General features: G+C 34.9%; 1 protein-coding gene across 3 annotated transcripts in view; it reads left to right on the top strand.

Annotated features, from left to right (window-relative positions):
- The window catches only part of LOC125668460 (receptor-type tyrosine-protein phosphatase kappa-like), a 184,206-nt gene that overhangs the window by 63,255 nt on the left and 99,116 nt on the right, over window positions 1-21,835 (top strand). For all 3 annotated transcript variants that reach the window (XM_048902659.2, XM_048902660.2, XM_048902661.2), the window contains one exon: window positions 12,732-12,826. In XM_048902659.2, coding sequence (XP_048758616.2) covers window positions 12,772-12,826 — 55 coding nt within the window. In that variant the 5' untranslated portion in view covers window positions 12,732-12,771. The remainder of the gene's footprint in view (window positions 1-12,731; window positions 12,827-21,835) is intronic.

Genomic DNA, 21,835 nt, shown 5'->3' with positions numbered 1-21,835 from the left:
CCCGTCCCTATTCATACATAAATCGGAATTCACAATTAATTTAATTTGGATATATTTCATATTGTACGTTTTGTTGTTTGAATGAACGGAATAGATTAGGCATTGCGAAAGTTTAAAATTCGTTATGCGAGAATATACTTTCGAAAAATGTTGAAAAATCACTGGCCCATTTTGAATTCACCTAGACACAACTGTGTCAGGAGAGAGATAACAATGTCTCATAGTTTTCGCCCAGTCTTGAATTCACCCACTGACATTGAGGGCAAAATGGGCAAAAATAAAACAGCTAGTGGTGAAAATTTCCCAGTATACAGTATTTCTTTAGACAACTAAGGCCAATTAAAATTAATCATCCCCACCTACCCCTAAAAAAAGGGGCCATGCAACTTTTTTTATGCCCCTGAGATCGAAGATTGGGGGCATATTGTTTTTGTCCTGTCTGTCATTCTGTCTGAAACTTTAACCTTGCTAATAACTTTTGAGCAGTAAGTGTCAATAGAGCTTTGATATTTCACATGAGTATTCCTTATGACAAGACCTTGCTGTGGGTACCAACATTTATGACCCTGTGACCTTGGAGTTTGACCTACTTTTTAAATTTTTTAACTTTGCTAATAACTTTTGAACAGTAAGTGATAGAGCTTTGATATTTCACATGAGTATTCCTTATGACAAAACCTTTTTGTGGGTACCAACATTTATGACCCTTTGACCTTGGAGTTTGACCTACTTTTTGAAAACTTTAACCTTGCTAATAACTTTTGAACATTAAGAGCTATAGAGCTTTGATATTTCATGTGAGTATTCCTTATGACAAGACCTTTCCGTGGGTACCAACATTTATGACCCTCTGACCTTGGAGTTTGACCTACTTTTTAAAAACTTTAACCTTGCTAATAACTTTTGAACAGTAAGTGATAGAGCTTTGATATTTCATATGAGTATTCCTTATGACAAGACCTTTCCGTGGGTACCAACATTTATAACCCTTTGACCTTGGAGTTTGATTTGCATTTTGAAAACTTTAACCTTGCTGATAACTTTTGAACAGTAAGAGCTACAGCTTTGGTATTTCATATGAGTATTCATTGTGACAAGACCTTTCCGTTGGTACTAAACCTTTTGACCTTGACATTTGACCTACTTTAAAAAAAAATGACATTGGTCATAACTTCTAAATGGTAAATATTAGAGCTTTCATATTTTACATGAGCATTTCTTGTGACAAGATCTTTCAACTGGTACCAAGATATTTGTCCATGTGACCTTGGCCATCATTGGAATTGGCCATTATCGGGGGCATTTGTGTTTCACAAACACATCTTGTTTATTTTCGCAAATATTACAATTTCAAACAAACTTGCTTCCCAGTGACATGAGTGAATGGTTGGAGTCACAGAATGTTGGTTTTATATATTCTACCAAGGATTCTTTGAATGCATGTATAATTAACTTGATTAACACTTTGTGTGATGCCTTTTGTCATTAATTTTTTTCTCTCAGGAAATGAAAATTAAAGAATAAAATCCTCCCACCCACCCCATATTTTTGGTGACCCCGGATGATAATCTACTAATTAAGTTGAATTGATCTACGACTGTCAGTTAAAGTTAAGATCTTGCACAGATACTGACTGCATGCATGTTTATAATATGTTGGAGGTATATCTGGAAATTGAAATTTCTGGTCCATATATAAGCCAAGAGCTCAGGATCCAGGAAAAAGCTATATAGATCATCTAGAGAGGAAGAATCTTCTGCTTCATCCCAAAACAAATATAGCAAACAAAGTTCATAGCAATGGCTCCTGCAGACATAATTTAAATGTTAAAGAGGGCCCACTGTTTTTCTATATATTCACTCTTTGTCCATCCCTCCAACTTGCATCTTGCTAAGCAACAACACTGTGAAAAAATTATTAAAAGTTCATAGTACAAAATTTGGAGTCCATTAACCCATTCTCTGAGTTTGAAAGAGGCACTTGCACTATCACATTGTTCAATGCTTCTGAAATGCATAGAAGGATTTTGTGTGCGATACTTGGGCGGACATTATGTGGAAAGTCTGCCAGATTTATGACATCTCACACACAAAATGCATGAAGTATTATGAGATGTTTGATTTTTTTCATTAAATGGGGCAAATTTATTGCTCATAATACATGGTTAATCTGAATTTGACCCCCTATTTAACTATCTGAGTTTGACCCCTATTCAACACTTAATTGGCTAGTCTGAATTTGACTCCCTATTTAATACTTGCATGGTCTCTTTGAATTTGACTCCCCTAATTTCATACTTCATTTGGCCTATCTGAATTTGACTCCCTATTTATTGTATATACTTACTCAATCTGAATTTGACCCCTATTTAATCCTTGGTCAGTCTGAATTTGACCCCTATTTATTGTATATACTTAGTCAGTTTGAATTTGACCTCTATTTAATTATTTGGCAGTCTGAATTTGACCCCTATTTAATACTTGGTCAGTCTGAATTTGACCCCTATTTAATACTTGGTCAGTCTGAATTTGACCCCTATTTAATACTTAGTCAGTCTGAATTTGACCCCTATTTAATACTTGGTCAGTCTGAATTTGACCCCTATTTAATACTTGGTCAGTCTGAATTTGACCCCTATTTAATACTTGGTCAGTCTGAATTTGACCCCTATTTAATACTTAGTCAGTCTGAATTTGACCCCTATTTAATACTTAGTCAGTCTGAATTTGACCCCTATTTAATACTTGGTCAGTCTGAATTTGACCCCTATTTAATACTTAGTCAGTCTGAATTTGACCCCTATTTAATACTTGGTCAGTCTGAATTTGACCCCTATTTAATTACTTGGCCAGTCTGAATTTGATCCTGTATTTTATACTTGGCCCACCTGAAATTGATCCCCTATTTAGAGCAAATATTTTTGAGACTGGGACTCATCACAGAGCATCTCCTTGTCTTAAGAAGTGTTCTACAGAATAGTAATGACCAACTTCTTGTCAAAATACAGATGAATAACCCCGAGTTAGTGGATTAAAGCATCAGGTTGTCGATCTGTAGATCTTTAGTTCAAATCCCACAGGAGTACATGTAATAAAAAATTTTCTCAAGTGACTTCTCACTAAAGCTTCTGTAAGGAATTATTGAACAATTATCTTATACATTTCATCTATAACTAATTTTTGGGTTATTTCTTCTTACTAAGTGAAGTCTGAGATAAAAACATAACACAAGAGACTGTGAATTGTTCAGAGGAAGATGGACTTGATCTGTTACACCAGAATTCTGGTAGGAGCTTAAATTCTGATATTTCTGCATTGGGAATCAATTTAACAACTTCAAATACATCACTTTTTTAAGTCATTCAAGTTCATTGTTAACAATCTGTGTTCTGGTACTGATAAATCTAATATTATCTATGGTAACAATAAAACACATTTATTTCTTCAGTCACTGACCCTGTTGGTTAGTTGTTCGGTTGAATTTGGTCATTAAACCAAGTGTTGTCCCCTCAGTATCTTAAGAACCCTTTGTTTGACAGACAAAGGTCAAGGTTCAAACTAATTTGGTTTTACAGAGTGTCAAGGAGTTTGATTTTCTTCAATTTTTGAGAAAATTACAGGTTATTGAACATAGGTCTGTTTTGAAGAATTATTACATAGAGAATACATGATTTGTCTGTTTTTCCTTTTACAGTTTTCAAGTTAGGACCTTCTTATTTTACAGAATATTTGTATGAGTATGGAAGATGGGAATGTGGCAAGGATTTTGATTTTCTTCAATTTTTAAGAAAATTACAGGTTGTTGAACTTAGTCCATTTTTAGAAAATGTTCATATCATGCAAAGAAAGCATGTCACCTGAAATAAAGTTCTACAAATTATGGCTTAAGAAAAACACCTTGTGTAAGCATTTTCATGGGCGTATTATGTACTGTTTGCCGTACTCTTGTTCGGAAATCTCTAGAGATTAAACTTAATTAGTATTATGGTCACCTCTAATGAATAGATAACCTATATTTTTATGCCCCCGAGATCAAAGATCGGGGGCATATTGTTTTTGTCCTGTCTGTCATTCTGTCTGAAACTTTACTTTTGAACAGTAAGTGATAAAGCTTTGATATTTCACATGAGTATTCCTTGTGACAAGACCTTTCCGTGGGTACCAAGATTTTTGACCCCTTGACCTTGGAGTTTGACCTACTTTTTGAAAACTTTAACCTTGCTAATAACTTTTGAACAGTAAGTGATATAGAGCTTTGATATTTCACATGAGTATTCCTTGTTACAAGACCTTTCTGTTGGTATTGAACCTTTTGACCTTGACATTTGACCTACTATTTAATTTTTTTTTTTTTTTTACATTGTTCATAACTTCTAAATGGTAAATATTAGAGCTTTCATATTGTACATGAGCATTTCTTTTGACAAGATCTTTCTACTGGTACCAAGATATTTGCCCTTGTGACCTTGGCCATCTTCGGAATTGGCCATTATCGGGGGCATTTGTGTTTCACAAACACATCTTGTTTCAATCATTACATTCTCAATATAAAAGAGGGATATATTTCTAAAACATTTCTTGTTCTCTTTGGGTTTACAGATAATTTTTTATTCCTCTGGAATTGGAAGATTTGAGGGCATATAGTTTTTGGCCAGTCCGTCTGTCTGTCTGCCTGTGGCCAAAACTTTAACCTTGGTAATATTTTACACCATAAGAGATAGAGCTTTCAGATTTGGTATGTGTGTTTCTTAGGGCAATACCTTTCCATATTTGACCAGGTGACCTTAACATTGACCTTTGACCTACTTTCAGAAAATTTGAATATATAAGCTTTATCTTTCAACTCGTAATCTGTTTTTATATTTAGCATGAGCATATTTTGTAAGAATACCTTTGCAAAGATACCAGATTTGTAATCTCAACATTGACCTTTAACCTAGTTTTTTGAAGTTGAAAAACTACAATGTCTTACAGTTCGTTCCACTTTGTTGTAATCCAGGGGCATCAGTGTTTCACAAACACATCTTGTTTTCAGTTTAGTAATTACAATTTAAAATTTTTGTAAAGTAGTAATTTTTAAAGTACAGCAATGATATTGAGATTATATTAAGTATGCTCATTGTTACAATGTAGATACCATATATATATATATAGATAAAGAAAAAAAGATCTGATCTTAATGATCAGATTATAAGTATAGGTTATATTATAATTATTGTTTGTTTGCCTAATTCAAGTACTGATGAAACCATAAAAACTTAATTAAAGTCATGTTAAGAGAAGCATTGGGACAAGAAAAGAGCTGTTACTGCATTGGTATAGTAGCAATAGTTTGGTGGCTGACTTTACCAAAAGCAGGCGATGTCTCAATATAGTGAATGAAATATTCTTGCTAGGATGTTAAACAACAATGAATCAATTTAAGAATATGTGTACAAATCCTGGAGTAATTGTTGTGATGCATCTCATGTAATAAATCCGCTTTGTAAGTCCAGGCACTCTGGAACTTGATCAGATTAACTTAGTGTAAGTTGCAGTCATTACCTGAGAGTGTACCATTGACTGATTCCTTTCAGGTGTTTTTATCATTGTACAATCTGATTTCATGGTGCAGGATTCTGAATTTGTGCAACATCATGTTTTTAATTTCAGATTCATTTAGATAAAGTAAAAGTTTGTAAATCCAGTGTGTTCAACAGACGCTAGGTTATAAACTTCAACAAGTGAGATGCTGATAAAGACCAATGATAACAATTGAGACCAAGACATGATTACATAAGAGGAAATCTGTAATCTGCATCCCCTAAATGGTCATTCTTGTAATGATTTTGGAATTATTTTTGAAAATACATGAGGGCATGAACTGTGGCTAGCATACTCCATGAATCGCGATAGCATGTACCTCATGAAAAGCATGCTGGTGTGAAGCATTGCTGTTCATACCCTTGTGTATTTTCAAATATGAAATTTTGTTTTTATATTTTTCTCTTTCTTCCTTTGAAGTTTGTTTCCATCTGGCCGTCACGTTTTCTAATGCCGACTACTCCCGTATAAGGGAATTTGGGCGGACTTATACATATGGACCAATGAGAGTTTCTGTTGCATTTCGCAATTGTATTAGAAACAGATTCAATTGTGTCGTCACACAACGCAATACTATATCGGCCAAAGCGTTCTAATTCAAAGGTGAATTGCGATAAAAGATAAATTCAATTTATTTGTTCAAACTTTCAGTCATTTGGAGGTACGTGTGTCCTTGTCAATGAGGTTCTATACCAGATTTGGTAAGACTTGTTCTGACGTCACAACTGTCTACCAGACTAGCGCTCGTTGGAAATACAGAAACAGTTGAGTGCATGGTTGAGCAAGACTAATTTAAATTTATAGTGCTCCAGCAGCAAATGAACAACTACAAAGGTTTTAAAAAAGCTGATTAAATTGATTATGTGATAAATTTGATTTATCGCAATTCACCTTTGAATTAGAACGCTTTGGCCGATGTAGTATTGCGTTGTGTGACGACACAATTGAATATGTTTGTAATACAATTGCGAAATGCAACAGAAACTCTCATTGGTCCATATGTATAAGTCCGCCCAAATTCCCTTATACGGGAGTAGTCGGCATTAGAAAACATGACGGCTAGATGGAAACAAACTTCAAAGGAAGAAAGAAAAAAAGTTTTATTCTTGTGTTGTTGTCTCATAAATTTGATATTAAAAAAATCCTAACATATTTTCCTACTATATTTTAATTAATATATTATCCCAGTTCCATTAGATGATAATTATTCAAATAGCTAAACTCACGGTCTCCATCTCTGCCACACGAGTGTTAAGGACCATCATGGGTTTATGTAGCATTTTCGTTAATCAAGAGCTTATTTTACCTTTACAAAAACTGTATCTTTTAATTTCTATTAATCATTCGCGTTGATAATTAATGACGAGTGAATACATAACTTACAACCAATTTTATGAATAGATACCAATAGCAACAGTAGTTCGAATTGACCGGCTACCTAACATGGCTACGTCAACAAACGAAATCATTTGAAGCTGCGAGTTTTCGGGTCGTGTGTGGCTTTAATGAATATTTGAAGGTATGTTTGGACACAAATATAGTAGGAAAATATGTTAAGATTTTCTTATATTGAATTTATGAGACAGCAACACGAGAATACACCGATAACGCGATATTGGGCCTCAACCGTGCGCAGCTTTTTGTGCCCCGTAAATCGAAGGTTTTTATAAGAGCTGGATCTGTAGCTCTGTTCCGTCACAATATTTTTTCGGAGAGCTACAGTTCTCCGGGTAGGCCTAGTAATTTTCTAGTCTGATCACCGGTCACCTGAATCAGCTCGAGAAAGTGGGCGGGCTGTAATTGGCCAATGAAAACTTTTATTGTATTACATCATACATGTCATTCAAACTGTTCGATCGTCTCATTCAATTGTGTCGTCACACAACGCAATACTATATCGTGTAAAGCGTTCTAATTCAAAGGTGAATTGCGATAAGTTGTCACCTATTGCTAAAATATGTGATTGGCCTATATGAATTTAACACGTATTTTTTATGCCCCCCTTAAAAGAAGAGGGGCATATTGCTTTGCACCTGTTGGTCGGTCGGTCGGTAGACCACATGTTGTCCGCTAAATATCTTGAGAACCATTCACTTGATTGTAATGATATTTCATATGAGGGTTGGTTATGATTAGAAGAGGACCTCTATTGATATTCAGGTAAAAAAGGTCAAGGCCGGGTCAATCCACTCTGGACTTAAGAATATACTGTCCGCCCAATATCTTGAGAAACTTTTCCTTGACAGACATTAAACTTGGTACACTGATACATTGTGAGGAGTCATGACTCCTATTGATTTGGAGGTCACATGGTCAAAGATCAAGGGTCAAACTGGACATAGGAATATACTATACCCACTCAATATCTTAAAAACCCTTTGCTTGACAGACATCAAACTTGGTACAATGGTGAGTCTTCAGAAGTAGATGACCCCTATTGATTTTGAGGTCACATGGTCAAAAATCAAGGGTCAAACTGGACATAGTAATATACTGTCCACTCAATATCTTCAGAACCCTTTGCTTGAGAGACATCAAACTTGGTACCCTGGTACATCATAAGGAGTAGATGACCCTTATAAAATGAGTTAATATGGTCAAGGGTTAAACTAGACATAGTAATACATTGTATATTGTCTCCTATATTTTAAGAATTTTGATGTATAGTTTGATTAATATATATATTTGATATTTTATTAATATCTTGATTGACACGAAACTTGGTACACTGGTACAGCGTAAGGAGTAGATGATCCCATTGATTTTTAGGTCACGTGATCAATCCACTCTTAATTGACATAGGAAGATATTGTCTGCTCAATATCTTGAATTGGTTTGGCACTAGCTGCTATCAATTAGTTGATGCATGTGTATAACCCTTTTCAATTTTGCGCCATGGGGGGCATATATGTTTTATAAACATTTATTGTTTTTATACAAGGGCCATTTAAAAGTCTGGAATCGGAATTGAAAAAATTTCAACACAAAGGCTTGAAAGAAACATTCTTGATGTCGATGCATATTAAGTCAGGATATATTGTCTGTCTTATTATGATGTCGCACGGGTTCTATTGTAAGGTACACAGCTGCTAGAATTATGTCATATATTTGTAAGCCTTGATTCAGATTTGTTTTTTGCTGAAGTTTGCACAATACTTGTGTGCCAACGGACAATTTTGACAATGAAGTAAAGACGAGACTCATTAAAGTATCCAATAATATTGCGATGGAAAAATCCTTTAAGGGTGACAGGGCAGAATTGAAAGTTACAAGATGATCCATCCAATATTCTGTCAGGAGACGGAGAAAAAGAAATTGTTGCAGTGAAAATTATAGAATGCTGAAAATGCCTGGTGTACCATGTTCTAGAGAATTTTTTGACATTTTGTCATTTATTGTTTTCAACATATTAAAGCTAGAGAGGAAAGATTGTGTTGTTAAATTGTGATATAAGGTCCCACAAATTCTCGCGGAAATTCAATCTGGTTAGAAATGATGCAGCCTGAGTCAATGCACAATTTATTTATAATACAAACCTGGCGATGAAACTAATGTCAATCATGATAACAAAGTATGATGATCTGTGGAATCACTCACTTATTAGCCGAGTTGCAACGAAGTTGAACCCGGCTATTGGTTTGGTGATGCTGGCGGGTGGGCGGTTGGGCATCAACAATTGGTTTCCAGATGATAACTCGAAAAGTTTACAATCTAATCAAATGAAACTTTGATATATTGTTGGGTACTAGGTAAGGAAGACCCCTATTGATTTTTGAGAAAAAAGGTTAAAGGTCAAGGTCACAGTGACCGAAAATAGAATGAAAATTTGGTTTCCGGATGATAACTGAGAAAGTTTAAATCTGAATCAAATCAAACTTTGATATATTGTTGGGTACCAGGTAAGAAAGACCCCTATTGATTTTGGAGAAAAAAGGTCAAAGGTCAAGGTCACAGTGACCGAATATAGAATGAAAATTTTAGAAATATTTGGTTTCTGGATGATAACTCAGAAAGTTTAAATCCAAATCAAATGATACTTAAAGATATTGTTATGTACCAGGTAAAGAAGACCCCTATTGATTTTGGAGAAAATGGGTCAAAGGTCAAGGTCACAGTGACCGAAAATAGATTTAAAATTTCAAAAAAAAAAAAAAAAAATAGTTTCCGGAGAATAACTTGAAAATTTTTAATTTGAATCAAATGAAACTTGGTTATATTGTTGGATACCAGCAAAGCAAGGCCCCTATTGATTTTGGAGAAAAGGGTCAAAGGTCAAAGTCACAGTGACCAAAAATAGATTGAAAACTTCAGACAAATATGGTTTCTGGACAGTAACTTGAAAAGTTTAAAACTGAAATTAGTTCTTCACAATTATGAATATGCCACATCATTCCTGACTTTACAATGTATCCCATGCAACTCGGCTTATGCACCCCAGGGTGCATATATTGATTTTTCTTTTTTTTCATCAGCTGTTTTTGAAGTCTGTCAAAAACTTAAATATTTTAATCTGCTTCCGACAAGAATTTAGGAATTTCTTACTGAGGCTTGACAAATATCATCCCAAGATGAGATTAATTAATTTCAAACTAATGAGGAGCATTATTTTTAAAAGGGCAAACTGTAAAATACTTGACATAATATTTCTGGTATATGTGATAGCGATTTCTAATTAGCTGATCGAATGATAAAAACTGGTGCAACTCTTCCAATATTGGCTTCTGAAGAAGTGTTTTTGAGAATATGATGGTAGAAATATGAAACATGCATGAAAATTGCAGTATATCTGTTGACTTTCGTGTTACATTGTACATGTATTGAATTGCACTGTTGAGTTTTAGGTTTTTGACGTGAATTTTTCAAAGTGGGTTTTATAGTTCGTTGGTTATTTTTGGAGGGGAGTGCCATTGACTCATTTATAAGTCGGTCTAACTTTTTTTCAAGAATCGGTTGACAATTTCAAATCAATACTCTAATGTTTTTACCTGTGTTTCAAATATTTTGAGAAATGCGCTGATATTTGATATTTTTTCCTAACAAATGAATTTCATATCAATACTCCTATGTATTTATCTGTGTTCCAACAATGTTTTGGGATATGACATTGATATTTCACTTTTTATTCTCAACAAATTAATCAGTTACTATTTTGTTTATTTCATCCATGTTTTTGCTGTTTTAAAAATACCATTACAACATCCAGAAAAATACTAATCTTCTTAGGACACTCCTATAAGTCGGACATAGAGTTTTGGACCAAAATTTAACTCCCCAAAATCCAATTTGTAGGCGAGTATATACAGTACCCATGGAATGAAGATGTTCCCTATCGAATTTGGGGTCAAAGGTCAAGTGCACTGGACATTGAAGTAGCAATATGGTTTCCAGGCTCTAAAACGTTATCCTTTCCACCTAAAGTCACCGGCCATATCATACATATGGACTACCCATGGGACGGAGATGTTCCTTATCGATTTTGGGGTCAAAAGGCCAAGTGTACTCCTAGAGAAGAGACTACCCAAGGCTGAGAAAAATGTTAATGACAAACAAGTTTTTGTCAAAAGAAGTGCATCATTCAATCTAATTAAAATTAGATGTTGGATCCGCTCACGTACTCGCATACATATGCATGCGAGTACGCGAGCGGATCTAACATCTAATTTTAATTAGATTGTTTAAATGCCAGATGGATATCAATCTATGCTTAGTTCACAGATGAATTCCAGTTTAAGCATTAATTTCAAACACAGAAAGATACCAAACTTCTTCAAGATATACGCCAGTGTAAGAATGCGAGAAATTAAGAAAGCCATATATCTATTTTCTTCATGTGGCTTTTCACGTTTCTATACCGGAAATGTAAACAAGAAGTGTAAATAGGGGAGTTGGACAGGAATTTTTTCCCCGGAAATCGCAAGTTTCACCCAAAAAAAAAACCAAAAAAATTTTTTAGGGAGGGCCAAGTTTTGAGGGGCGAGCGGGGATGATAATAGCTATCAATGAAGTTGAATTAATTGGCCTAATGAGGGGTCGTTATATTACACCTTTGTAGAAGAGGGGGGCTATTATTTTCCTGAAAGGGGGTTAGAATATTCTGATAACCAAAATGGAAAGAATTAAAGTGAATAGATGTGTTTTACAGGCTTGGTTGTGCTTACAAAGAAATCTAGGTATAGCTCACTAGCAGAATGATATGTAGCTTATCTGTGTATTCTAGTCAAAAATTTCTAGCGTATTGGTCTTCGCTACAGTAGATATATCAAGGTCTATATCTACATTAAACTCAATGTGTGAAGACTTCTTGGGGTCAGAGGTCGCGGGTCCGATACTGAAAGTAGAGGAGCAGTTTTCATGCAGCCTGTATCTAGAAATCACTTTGTAGTTGGATGCATATTTGCACCCTGGGTTGTCAAGATGAAAGACTGCTTAAAATTGATTTTTTTGGATCATTGTTTCATTTAAGGATATATATGGCTGTTGATGCTGAAAATGGAAAAGGCTTCAATGTTCATATTTAATGAACAAAAGCTTATGCCAAACATATTAATGGGTAATTTTAAAGATGAAATTTTGTAATTTCATTATTATGAACAACAATTGAAGCTCCCCACTTCATCTTAGTGGGAACATTCATTATTGTTCAGACATGCCTTGCCATTTATCAAGTATTGCCCATGTATCAATTAATTTTCAAGGCAGTAAGCATATATATTTTATTTTGTTCTTCTACACCAATGGCAGTATGCTTATGTTGGATTGCTCATTATGCTTTGCTACTTAAAAGTGCAATACTTTTGCATTTGGATAAAAAAACATGCATAACTATGCTGCCAGTTAATGGAAGTACATTGAAAATGCTATTTATGTTAACCAGTGTATTTTCAAGGCTACATTCTATGAAATCCGTGTCAATTATTGAAACAGCCTTCGTGCAGTCATTCTCGGATTATATGAAGAGTTTTGTACAGGTAATCCTGAGTAAAACTGGGACAATCTCAAGGTCATTCCAAATGACTAATTTAAGAGTGACCTGCATGCATACAGTAATTTCTTCACTGTGTGTGGGATTGTAGGTGTATATTACATGATTATATGCATGTCAATTACAATGTTTAATTTCACTGATTCTGATGCACCTTGTGATTTCAGGTGCTGGAAGCAATGATTGGATGGTTGGTGGGGTGTTGTCATGGCACCATCTGCAACAGAGCCTGTACACAATACCACAGACATCAGTAGCATTGGTAATTTATGTGACGTTGAATATCTCTAATGTAAAGCACTTATTTACTCCACAAGTTGTAAAGGGACAGCAATCTGTAATAAACCTAAGGGTTGGAGGGTAAGATTGAAGCTTAATTAATTAATACTAAAATGAAACCATTAATGGCTTTGAAGTGACAAAACACCTATATTAAAGATATACTTCTTGTGCCAAAATTTCTGGGTAGTAAAGATATGATTGCCTAGTTGGTAAGAAATATAACCATTAATGATGGCTATAATATTCAAAGATTGTGTGCATTGATGCATGTAAACCAATGAATTGGAATTAAGTCTCAGATCTCTATTGGAATTACTGTAGACTATGTAATTTTAGATTATCTTGGAAATACAATGTACATTGAATTAGAAACTTGAATAATTCTGTTAGATTAAAATTTTCCAATGTCACACTGTATGCACTTGATTGGTCCGTTTCCCTAAAGCTCAAAATGTGTGTGAACTGATAGACAATATGTCAGATGTAGAATAATTGGATTTTCTGTTTCATACATTTAGACTAGATTGTGTTACATTTGACAAATGTAGTAAGTTCTCTTCATTTATTCTGCAGTAACTTTTGATTATTAATTAACCTAACAGTGTTAAAGCTAGTGACGTAACTGTTGAGGAAAATGGTCAAAATTAGAAATGAGCCGATTAAATTGATACACCAGTGATCAGGTATAAATAGATACAATAAGATGCTATCAGCAGACACAACTTTGCACTTAATGAATCACAGTATGAAAATGTAATGTATTTTGTGTATTATACCATATAACTGGCTAAATCTAGTGAAAGGCAAACTTCAAGGGCTTTAAAAAATTGGGTATTCACTTTTCAGCAATATGATAATTAATGTAGAAAATCTTGGCACTGATCTTGGAAAACAAAATAGAGACACAGTATATTAAACACAACAGAGTGTACCAACAAAGGAAACATACAGGGCTGTCACTCCCTGGGAATTTAGACCGAATATCAAACCCATTCCTAATGACAAAACAGTCACCCATGTTCCGAATTTCATGAGCAAAATCTCCCAAATGTATTTATAAACTGAAGATATATTGTACAATGTAAACTGGTGGGAAACATTGATTGATTGATTGTATGTTGTTTAACATCCCTCTCAAGAATTTTTCAGTCATAGGGAGACTATAGAGTCAAGAACTGAATAAATATAATGAAAATGTTCTTAATTATGTTTTAAAATTTATATGAATGGAAATGACGGTAAACTCAATTTTCCCGATTTGAAAATATTCTCAAGGAAATTAACTTACATTATCATGTGCCATTGAGAGTGCAGATTGACAGTACATGTACTAGAATTAGGTAGAGAAAGACCCCTTTTCATTTTCAGATTAATCAACGTTAATGTCTTTACAGAGTTACAGTACCCGCAACGTTATTCTTGACATGATAAACGATAGAACACGATACACGCACGATAGGATAGGATACACGCACGATACGATAGGATACACGCACGATACGATAGGATACACGATAAACCTGATAAACGCAAAACCTGATAAACGATCTTCACGATAGACCTGATAAACGCAAAACACGATAAACGGAAAACCTGATAGAAATGTTGTAAATTTAGAAACGGTTTAGACGGAACGAAATTTTGATACCTACAACATAATTACATTATGTTTACATTATGTTGATAATAATATTGAAGGATTTCAATGTTCATTATATACCTACATTACGGACAAAGCGGATTTCTTGTTTCCCACGTTCTCGCGATGGGAAAAAATCTAACGCGGTAATCTATAGGTAACTCAGGAAAACCGCGTTCTCATCGCGGGATGACTATCAGCTACCTGTCCCGTCGCGGTAACATTTGTTTAAAACATTGATCGGTTTTGTACCATATAATTTCTTTAATCCACGGTCGTATGTTTTTTTGTTTTTTTTAATGCCATCACAGCTAAAATTTAAAAGAAATAATAAAATATATACGGCATTGAATTCATTATTTGATATCTATATGAATTTTATCAGCCAATGATTCTAAAACTTATATTGTCACCTATAGATTATACAGGGAATTAACTAAATGTAATATAATGTAGTGATATCATGCTTCAGTAGCTCTCTTATGCTAATGTATATTACCTTGAGTATGAAATAAAACCAAGTAATATTGTGCGTGTAGCGAGGAGGGGGTTATTTTGCATCAAGCTCTAAGTTCACGGCTCATTCAACATCTCAAGTTATTTTCATAACGACCGCTTTAAAAAAAATCAACCGCACTACACCTGTTAGATATTTTTACACTATGATTGATAATTGATAGTCATAAGTAATTGGAACATATTTATTTGAATTGATATTTTGTTAACAAAACATAAATATACTGTTTAAAAAACATAAACAAAACCCGGCTTGTTTTAAATTCGCAATTTTGAAACGCTTAGTAATCATCAAAACCAACATAAATTTCCAGTATCTACACGTACGAGTATTGGTACATGTGTACATGTACAAGGTATATAAAAAAAAAACAACGATGACAGCGGAATCGTGCCCAGTTGAGCAGAATTTTGGGGGATGCAACACCCTTGCACCCTTTTAGAACTTAATCTTCTAAATGTGTGAAATACAATGTCCCTGAGAATGTTAGCTGTCAAAACACGGGTGATACACAAAATCAGATATAAGGATACGCACAAGTTCAGCAGTTGCTATATAAGTAGCATACACGTGAAAAAAAAATCGGAAGAAAAAGAACCATTATTAAAATATACATGTATGTGATAAACAATGTAATTTACTGATTTTTCCTTTCAAATTGGAACACCCTATTTTTCTGTTAGTGTTAATTACAAATAACTGTTTCTAGACAAACAAATGTTTATGAACTTCAGAAGGAGCTTTCAGATTTACTGTGCTCGGTTTACTGTCCTACTTTCCAGACTACTTAAAATTAAATTGTGATAAATTTTCACTCTCTCTCTCTCTGGACAGACAAATAGCTCTTCTTCTGCCTTAAAATCGACAACTTTATGTTCTCCTTCAAATATACCGTCTTTCCTCGATTCCTAAAAATAGCTTCTTTAACAAAACGAATAAAGGTTTCGGAAAGTATCGTACTTTTTCATTAGATTTTATATACGATCCCGATAGTTTCCGAAGCTACACGATAAACGATTTTCACGATAAACGGAAAACCTGATACACGCAAAACACGATACACGATAGACCTGATAAACGCAAAACACGATAGAAAACGGAAAACCTGATACACGATAGGATAGGATACACGCACGATACGATAGGATACACGCACGATAGAGCACGATAGGAATGTCAAGAATAACGTTGCGGGTACTGTATGGGACTTAAAATTTCTAAATATTAGTCAGATAATAGCACGTACTTTCTATAACATGCAATAACTTGAGATTATGTGAGATTTTCATAGAACTTAAGGTAATGCCTAATTTCCTATAGTAATCAACCTGTCTGTCTGTCTGCACTCTCAATGGCACATGGTAATGTAAGTTTCCTTGAGAATATTTTCATCAATATTATACATAATACTTTGATTAGGCAGAGGATTTTCAGATTCATCGCTGGGCCCTTTCTGACTTGTCAGTTTTGTAGTGTTAGCTATAACTTTACTGAATTTGTTAACCTTTAAGATTAACATTGCCGCATAGCTCAAGTGTCAAAATTTGTTGGCTCTCTGAGGAAATTTCTCATGTTTCACTTCTTCAGAACCACTGAGTCAATTTCAACCAAACTTGGCAGAATAACATTTCCTGTAAATTAGCAACATAAAATATTGCTTTTTCTATGTAGTCTTGGTGTTATTTATCAAGGATAAAGTATCCTTGGGGGAAAGGGGATTCAAGTTAGAGTAGCCACAGCCCTTTCTTAGGGAAGATAATTAACAGGTAATGACAAATATTGGATAGGGTGTTCAAAATATTTTTTAAACAACCTGTACTGTACCAGCTAGAAAAACAAACATTTGTAGGAATATTTCTTGCTAACTATAATGAAGATTCAGCTTTGTTCAAATGGCTACAATGGTGTTAAAAGTTTTATATTAAGATATACTGGAATGCTCTTTAAGATCCTCTTCTCAAGAGCCATACGCTTAGCCTGGTTACCATATGTCAAACTGATATTGATAAAAAAAAACCTGTACAGAGCCAGGGAAGACCATAATGTAGGGATTTAACTCTCAACTAGTGTTAAATCTAAAGCAAACTAGCATGGCACCACACCATGTCTTTTTTGGCTGGCGCCATGCCCTTTTTTCTCTATAATAATGTTTTTTTTAAATATTTGTTAATATGAACAATTATTCTTTATTTCATAACGTTGATTGAAAAGTTTGAAATCAAGGCAGCACGTATTAACTTATAAAGAGGCTAAATGATTATTCTATTACTATCATAGTATATGATACAATGAAAGTGCTCCAAAATTGTCTAGCCGGGACGAAAAGTGCCCTTTTGAACATATGATATGTGTGCCCTCTCTAGATCCTAGATTTAACACTATCAACATAATAGAAATGCATTAGAAATTTCATTAGAAATCTTCTCAAGAACCTCTATGGTAAAATAAGTGTGCAAGATCTTTCTACTGGTGTTAGATGTTAGATTCAAGTTTGCTGGGTTGGATTTCTTGAAAGAAACTTAAGTCAAAACTTAAATTGTCTCTGAGTTTGACTGCTGGAATAAAAGAAAACACAAACTTAAGTTTAAGAATTTTTTGAAAAATCCAAGGCTGATGCCAGAGACCCAAGGGTCAGAGCAGGAGCACAATAGGGGATTTAAAGAAAACTTCAGAAGAACCACAGTTTGTCAAATTGATTTGCCAGCATCCTTATGTAGTGTAGATTCAAGTTTGTTCACACAATGAACCGGGGGATAGAGGAGAGCCAGAATAGGAATATCAAGTCTTCCCATTGAAAATTTAAAAAATTGTTGATGAGTTTTTAATCTCTGTATGGTTAAGGTGACCCAATGATGAGGACAGAGACCCAGGACTTTCTTTTGGTAAATAATTGTGTGCCATGAAAGGTGAAAAAAACGAACACTGATCAATCTCATAACTTCTATAAGCAAAATAGATAGTTGGGCAAACAGGACCCCTGGACATACCAGTGGTGGGACCAGGTGCCTAGGAGGAGTAAGCATTCCCTGTCGACCGGTCACACCCGCTGTGAGCCCTATATCCTGATCAGGTAAACAGAGTTATCCGTAGTCAAAATCAGTGTGCCAAGAACGGTCTAACAATTGGTATGAAACACGTCAGACAGCATTTGACCCAATGATAGGTTGTATTGACAAACTAGCCATAGTATTTCCAAAGAAATTATTGATATGTTTCATTTTAATGAATGCATGTAATCCAAAACTCAAAGATGATTGTGTGGCAGGGTATTTTTTGAAGCGATGGCTAACCTAACTGATATTGACTGCATTGTTTTCATGTGTACCTTGCTAATGTACCCTGTCTGGATGTTATGAACACTGCACACAGCTGTCTGATGTTTTTCATTGTATGCATGAGTTGCCTGATCCCAATCAATTAATCTCTGCTGCCTGTCTATTATGGGTTTTAAATCACAAACTTGGTAAATAAATGATTATAACTGAGACGGAGATACCTTCCCTTTATGTGGGCCTGATATCCTGCTTCTCAGTGTCTGTCTGGTATCATCTAGCTATTGGGGTCGGGTTCAAAGTAAAGGACTTGGAGGCTGCAATCACAACACTTAAGTGTTTTTTTTCTTCTTTTTAGCAATAACATCGTCTGAAAGAGTTATGTAAATTTTAGGAGAGTATTGTATGATCTTTCTACTTTAAGGAATTGGAGAACTTTATATGTTCATGTTCCAGTTTCTTTGAACTTGACAGTCTATAGGCTTTATAATGATCTATTAAAGTACACTGTCCAGCTCACATTCATGCAGTATAGAAAAATAAGTGACTTGTCTTAAAGGAAAGCCTACATAATTTTGGTATGCAATATATTTTGAAGTACTATGTGTATGCATCATGAAATGCACAATTTTTAGTCTCAGAATTTGCCAGCAAAGCTGAAGGAAACATCTCGATTTTTTACATCATGTTATGATTTAGGAAGCAGAAAATTGGTATGTGATTTAAATTCCATCAATATGCACCTTTTTGTACATGGTGTACATTTTACATAATCATATGCTGCACCTTGGTGTATTTTGACATATGAGAAGGAGGGAGGGGAAGCAATTTTGTATATAGATTTTTTTTATGGCAATACTTTGTACACAATGGTGTTAAAACTTTTGACCTTGGAGTTTGACATACTTTTAATAAAAATCCCAGACCTATCCGTATCTCCTGAACTATTTAAGGTAGCTAGGCTTTCATATTTTGTATATATAGGTTCTTTATGGCAAGACCTTGGTGTTTGGTCTCGTGACCTTGACCTGGAAGTTTTGCTTGCTTTTAATAAAAATCTGTTTGACCTACTTTAAAAACCACACCCCAAAAGCCTCACCTTTTTTAGCTCACCTGAAATGAAAGCTAAAATGAGCTGTTCTGATCACCTGTTTGTTGTCCGTCATCTGTCCATCCGTCTGTCCGTAAACTTTTTACATTTTCGACTTTTCCTCCAGAACCACTGGGCCAATTTCAACCAAACTTGTCCAAAAGCATTTTTGGGTAAAGGGCTTTCAAGTTTGTTCAAATGAAGGGCCATGTCCATTTCAAAGGGGAGATAATCACAAAAATGGAAAAATAGGGTGGGGTGATTTAAAAATCTTCTTCTCAAGAACCACTGGGCCAGAAAAGCTGAAATTTACATTAAAGCTTTCTGACATAGTGCAGATTCAAGTTTGTTAAAACCATGGCCCCAGGGGTATGATGGGGCTACAATAGGGGATCAAAGTTTTACATGCAAATATATAGGAAAAATCTTTAAAAATCTTCTTCTCAAGAACCACTGAGCCAGAAAAGCTGAGATTTACATGAAAGCTTCCTGACATAGTCCAGATTCAATTTTGAAAAAATCATGCCCCCCGGGGTATGATGGGGCCACAATAGGGGATCAAAGTTTTACATACAAATATATAAAAAAAATCTTTAAAAATCTTCTTCTCAAGAACTACAGAGCCAGAAAAGTTGAGATTTACATGAAAGCTACCTGACATAATGTAGATTCAAGTATGTTAAAATCATGGCCCCCAGGGATATGATGGGGTCATTATAGGGGATCAAAGTTTTACATACAAATATATAGGGAAAATCTTTAAAAAGCTTCTTCTCAAGAACCACTGAGCCAGTAAAGCTGATATTTACATGAAAGCTTTTATTTAAGTTTGTTAAAATCATGGTCCCCCAGGGGTAGGATGGGGCCACAAGGGGGGATCAAAGTTTTGCATGCAAATATAAAGTGAAAATCTTTAAAAATCTTCTCAAAAACTATACTGTCCAGGAAAGTTGAAATTTACATGAAAGCTTCCTGACATAGTGCAGATTCGAGTATCTTAAAATCCTGACCCCCGGAGGTTTCCTCGACAGTAGGGGATAAATTTTTTACATAAAATATAATGGGGAAAATCATTAAAAATCTTCTTCTGCAAAATCACGGGGCCAGAAAAGTTTACATTCACATGAAAGCTTCCTGACATAGTCCAGATTCAATTTTGAAAAAATCCTGGCCCCTGGGGGTTGGATGGGGCCACAATAGGGATCAAAGTTTTACATACGAATATATAGGAAAAATCTTCAAATATGAGCCAAGGTGACTCAGGTGAGCGATGTGGCCCATGAGCCTCTTGTAATATCTCCTGAACTACTTAAGGTAGGTCTTTCATATTCTGTATATAGATTTCTTATGGCAAGATCTTCATAACATACTATGACCTTGTGACCTTGGTCTTATCCAGAACAGCAAGATCGTGATAGTCATATTGATGCTGATGCATCTCTGTGTTATATGAATTCATTTTCAGTTATGTTGTGATCTTTTTGGGCTAGGTTGGAGCCGCAATATAGGGTAAAAAATGTTCATGGGAATAAGGATAATTGCTAAAAAAAATCTTATAGAAATCACAACAGCTGAACAATGGCATGGTCAAGGTGACTCAGGTGAGTGATGTGGCCCATGGGCCTCTTGTTTGTTTGCCTTTCAAGAGATTAGCAAGGTTTTGTTGTTTTAAAAACATGTGTGGCTTTTAAATTCCTGATAACAAGATCTTTTTAGAACCCATAATGATGCAAACCTGTAGTTAATTGCTCTTTACTGTTTTTGTCACCATGGCAATCTTAGCTTTTAAACTCAAAGAATTTGGTTGAGTAAAACGTGAAAAAAAATGGGCCCATTTTATTAGGTTTAAATATATGAATAGGACTTCGCTGAAGTAGAAGTAGAAGACTACTCTCATGTTAATTAACGTTGCACTGTTGTCTACTGCCCTTGATGTACCACACACATTTAAAGGAGATGGTATGATGTTGTTTTTAAAGCATTCAAATCACTCACCGGTACACAAACTCATCGCCAAGTTGAGAAACAAACCCTTGTGCTTTGGTGATGAGAAGGGGCCCGGATACTGGGACATTCTGGTCTCTGGAAGTCTTGAACCATTGGAGAACTACTGGATTTGTGTCATTGAAAGTTGCCTTTCTCATCTTCTTCCTTTAAGGTCCAAAACTACTCTTTTCATAAGCATCTTTGATCTTTTCTAGGATTCTTGGTCCATGTTGACAATGTGTTGGGGAGATTTCGTATTTCTTAGGGATGGTTGCTTTACTGTCTGTTCCATTCTCGGCATCGACAATCGCTTGAAACTTGGTTTCCATGGTACGAGTCTGAACTTTCTCTTTAAATAACACCAGGGATTGGAAGTTTTTCTTTACTGTGTTGAAACATACGGTTGATGAAGGATGAACATTTTTGTGCCACTTTTTCACAGGGGATTGTCATCCTGATTTTACTTTGAAAATCTTTGTGTTTTA

The sequence above is a fragment of the Ostrea edulis genome, chromosome 4 (assembly GCF_947568905.1).
Source record: "Ostrea edulis chromosome 4, xbOstEdul1.1, whole genome shotgun sequence".
NCBI lineage: Eukaryota > Metazoa > Mollusca > Bivalvia > Ostreida > Ostreidae > Ostrea > Ostrea edulis.
The sequence above is the reverse complement of the archived record's forward strand: the minus strand, read 5'-3'. Positions and strand labels throughout refer to the sequence as shown.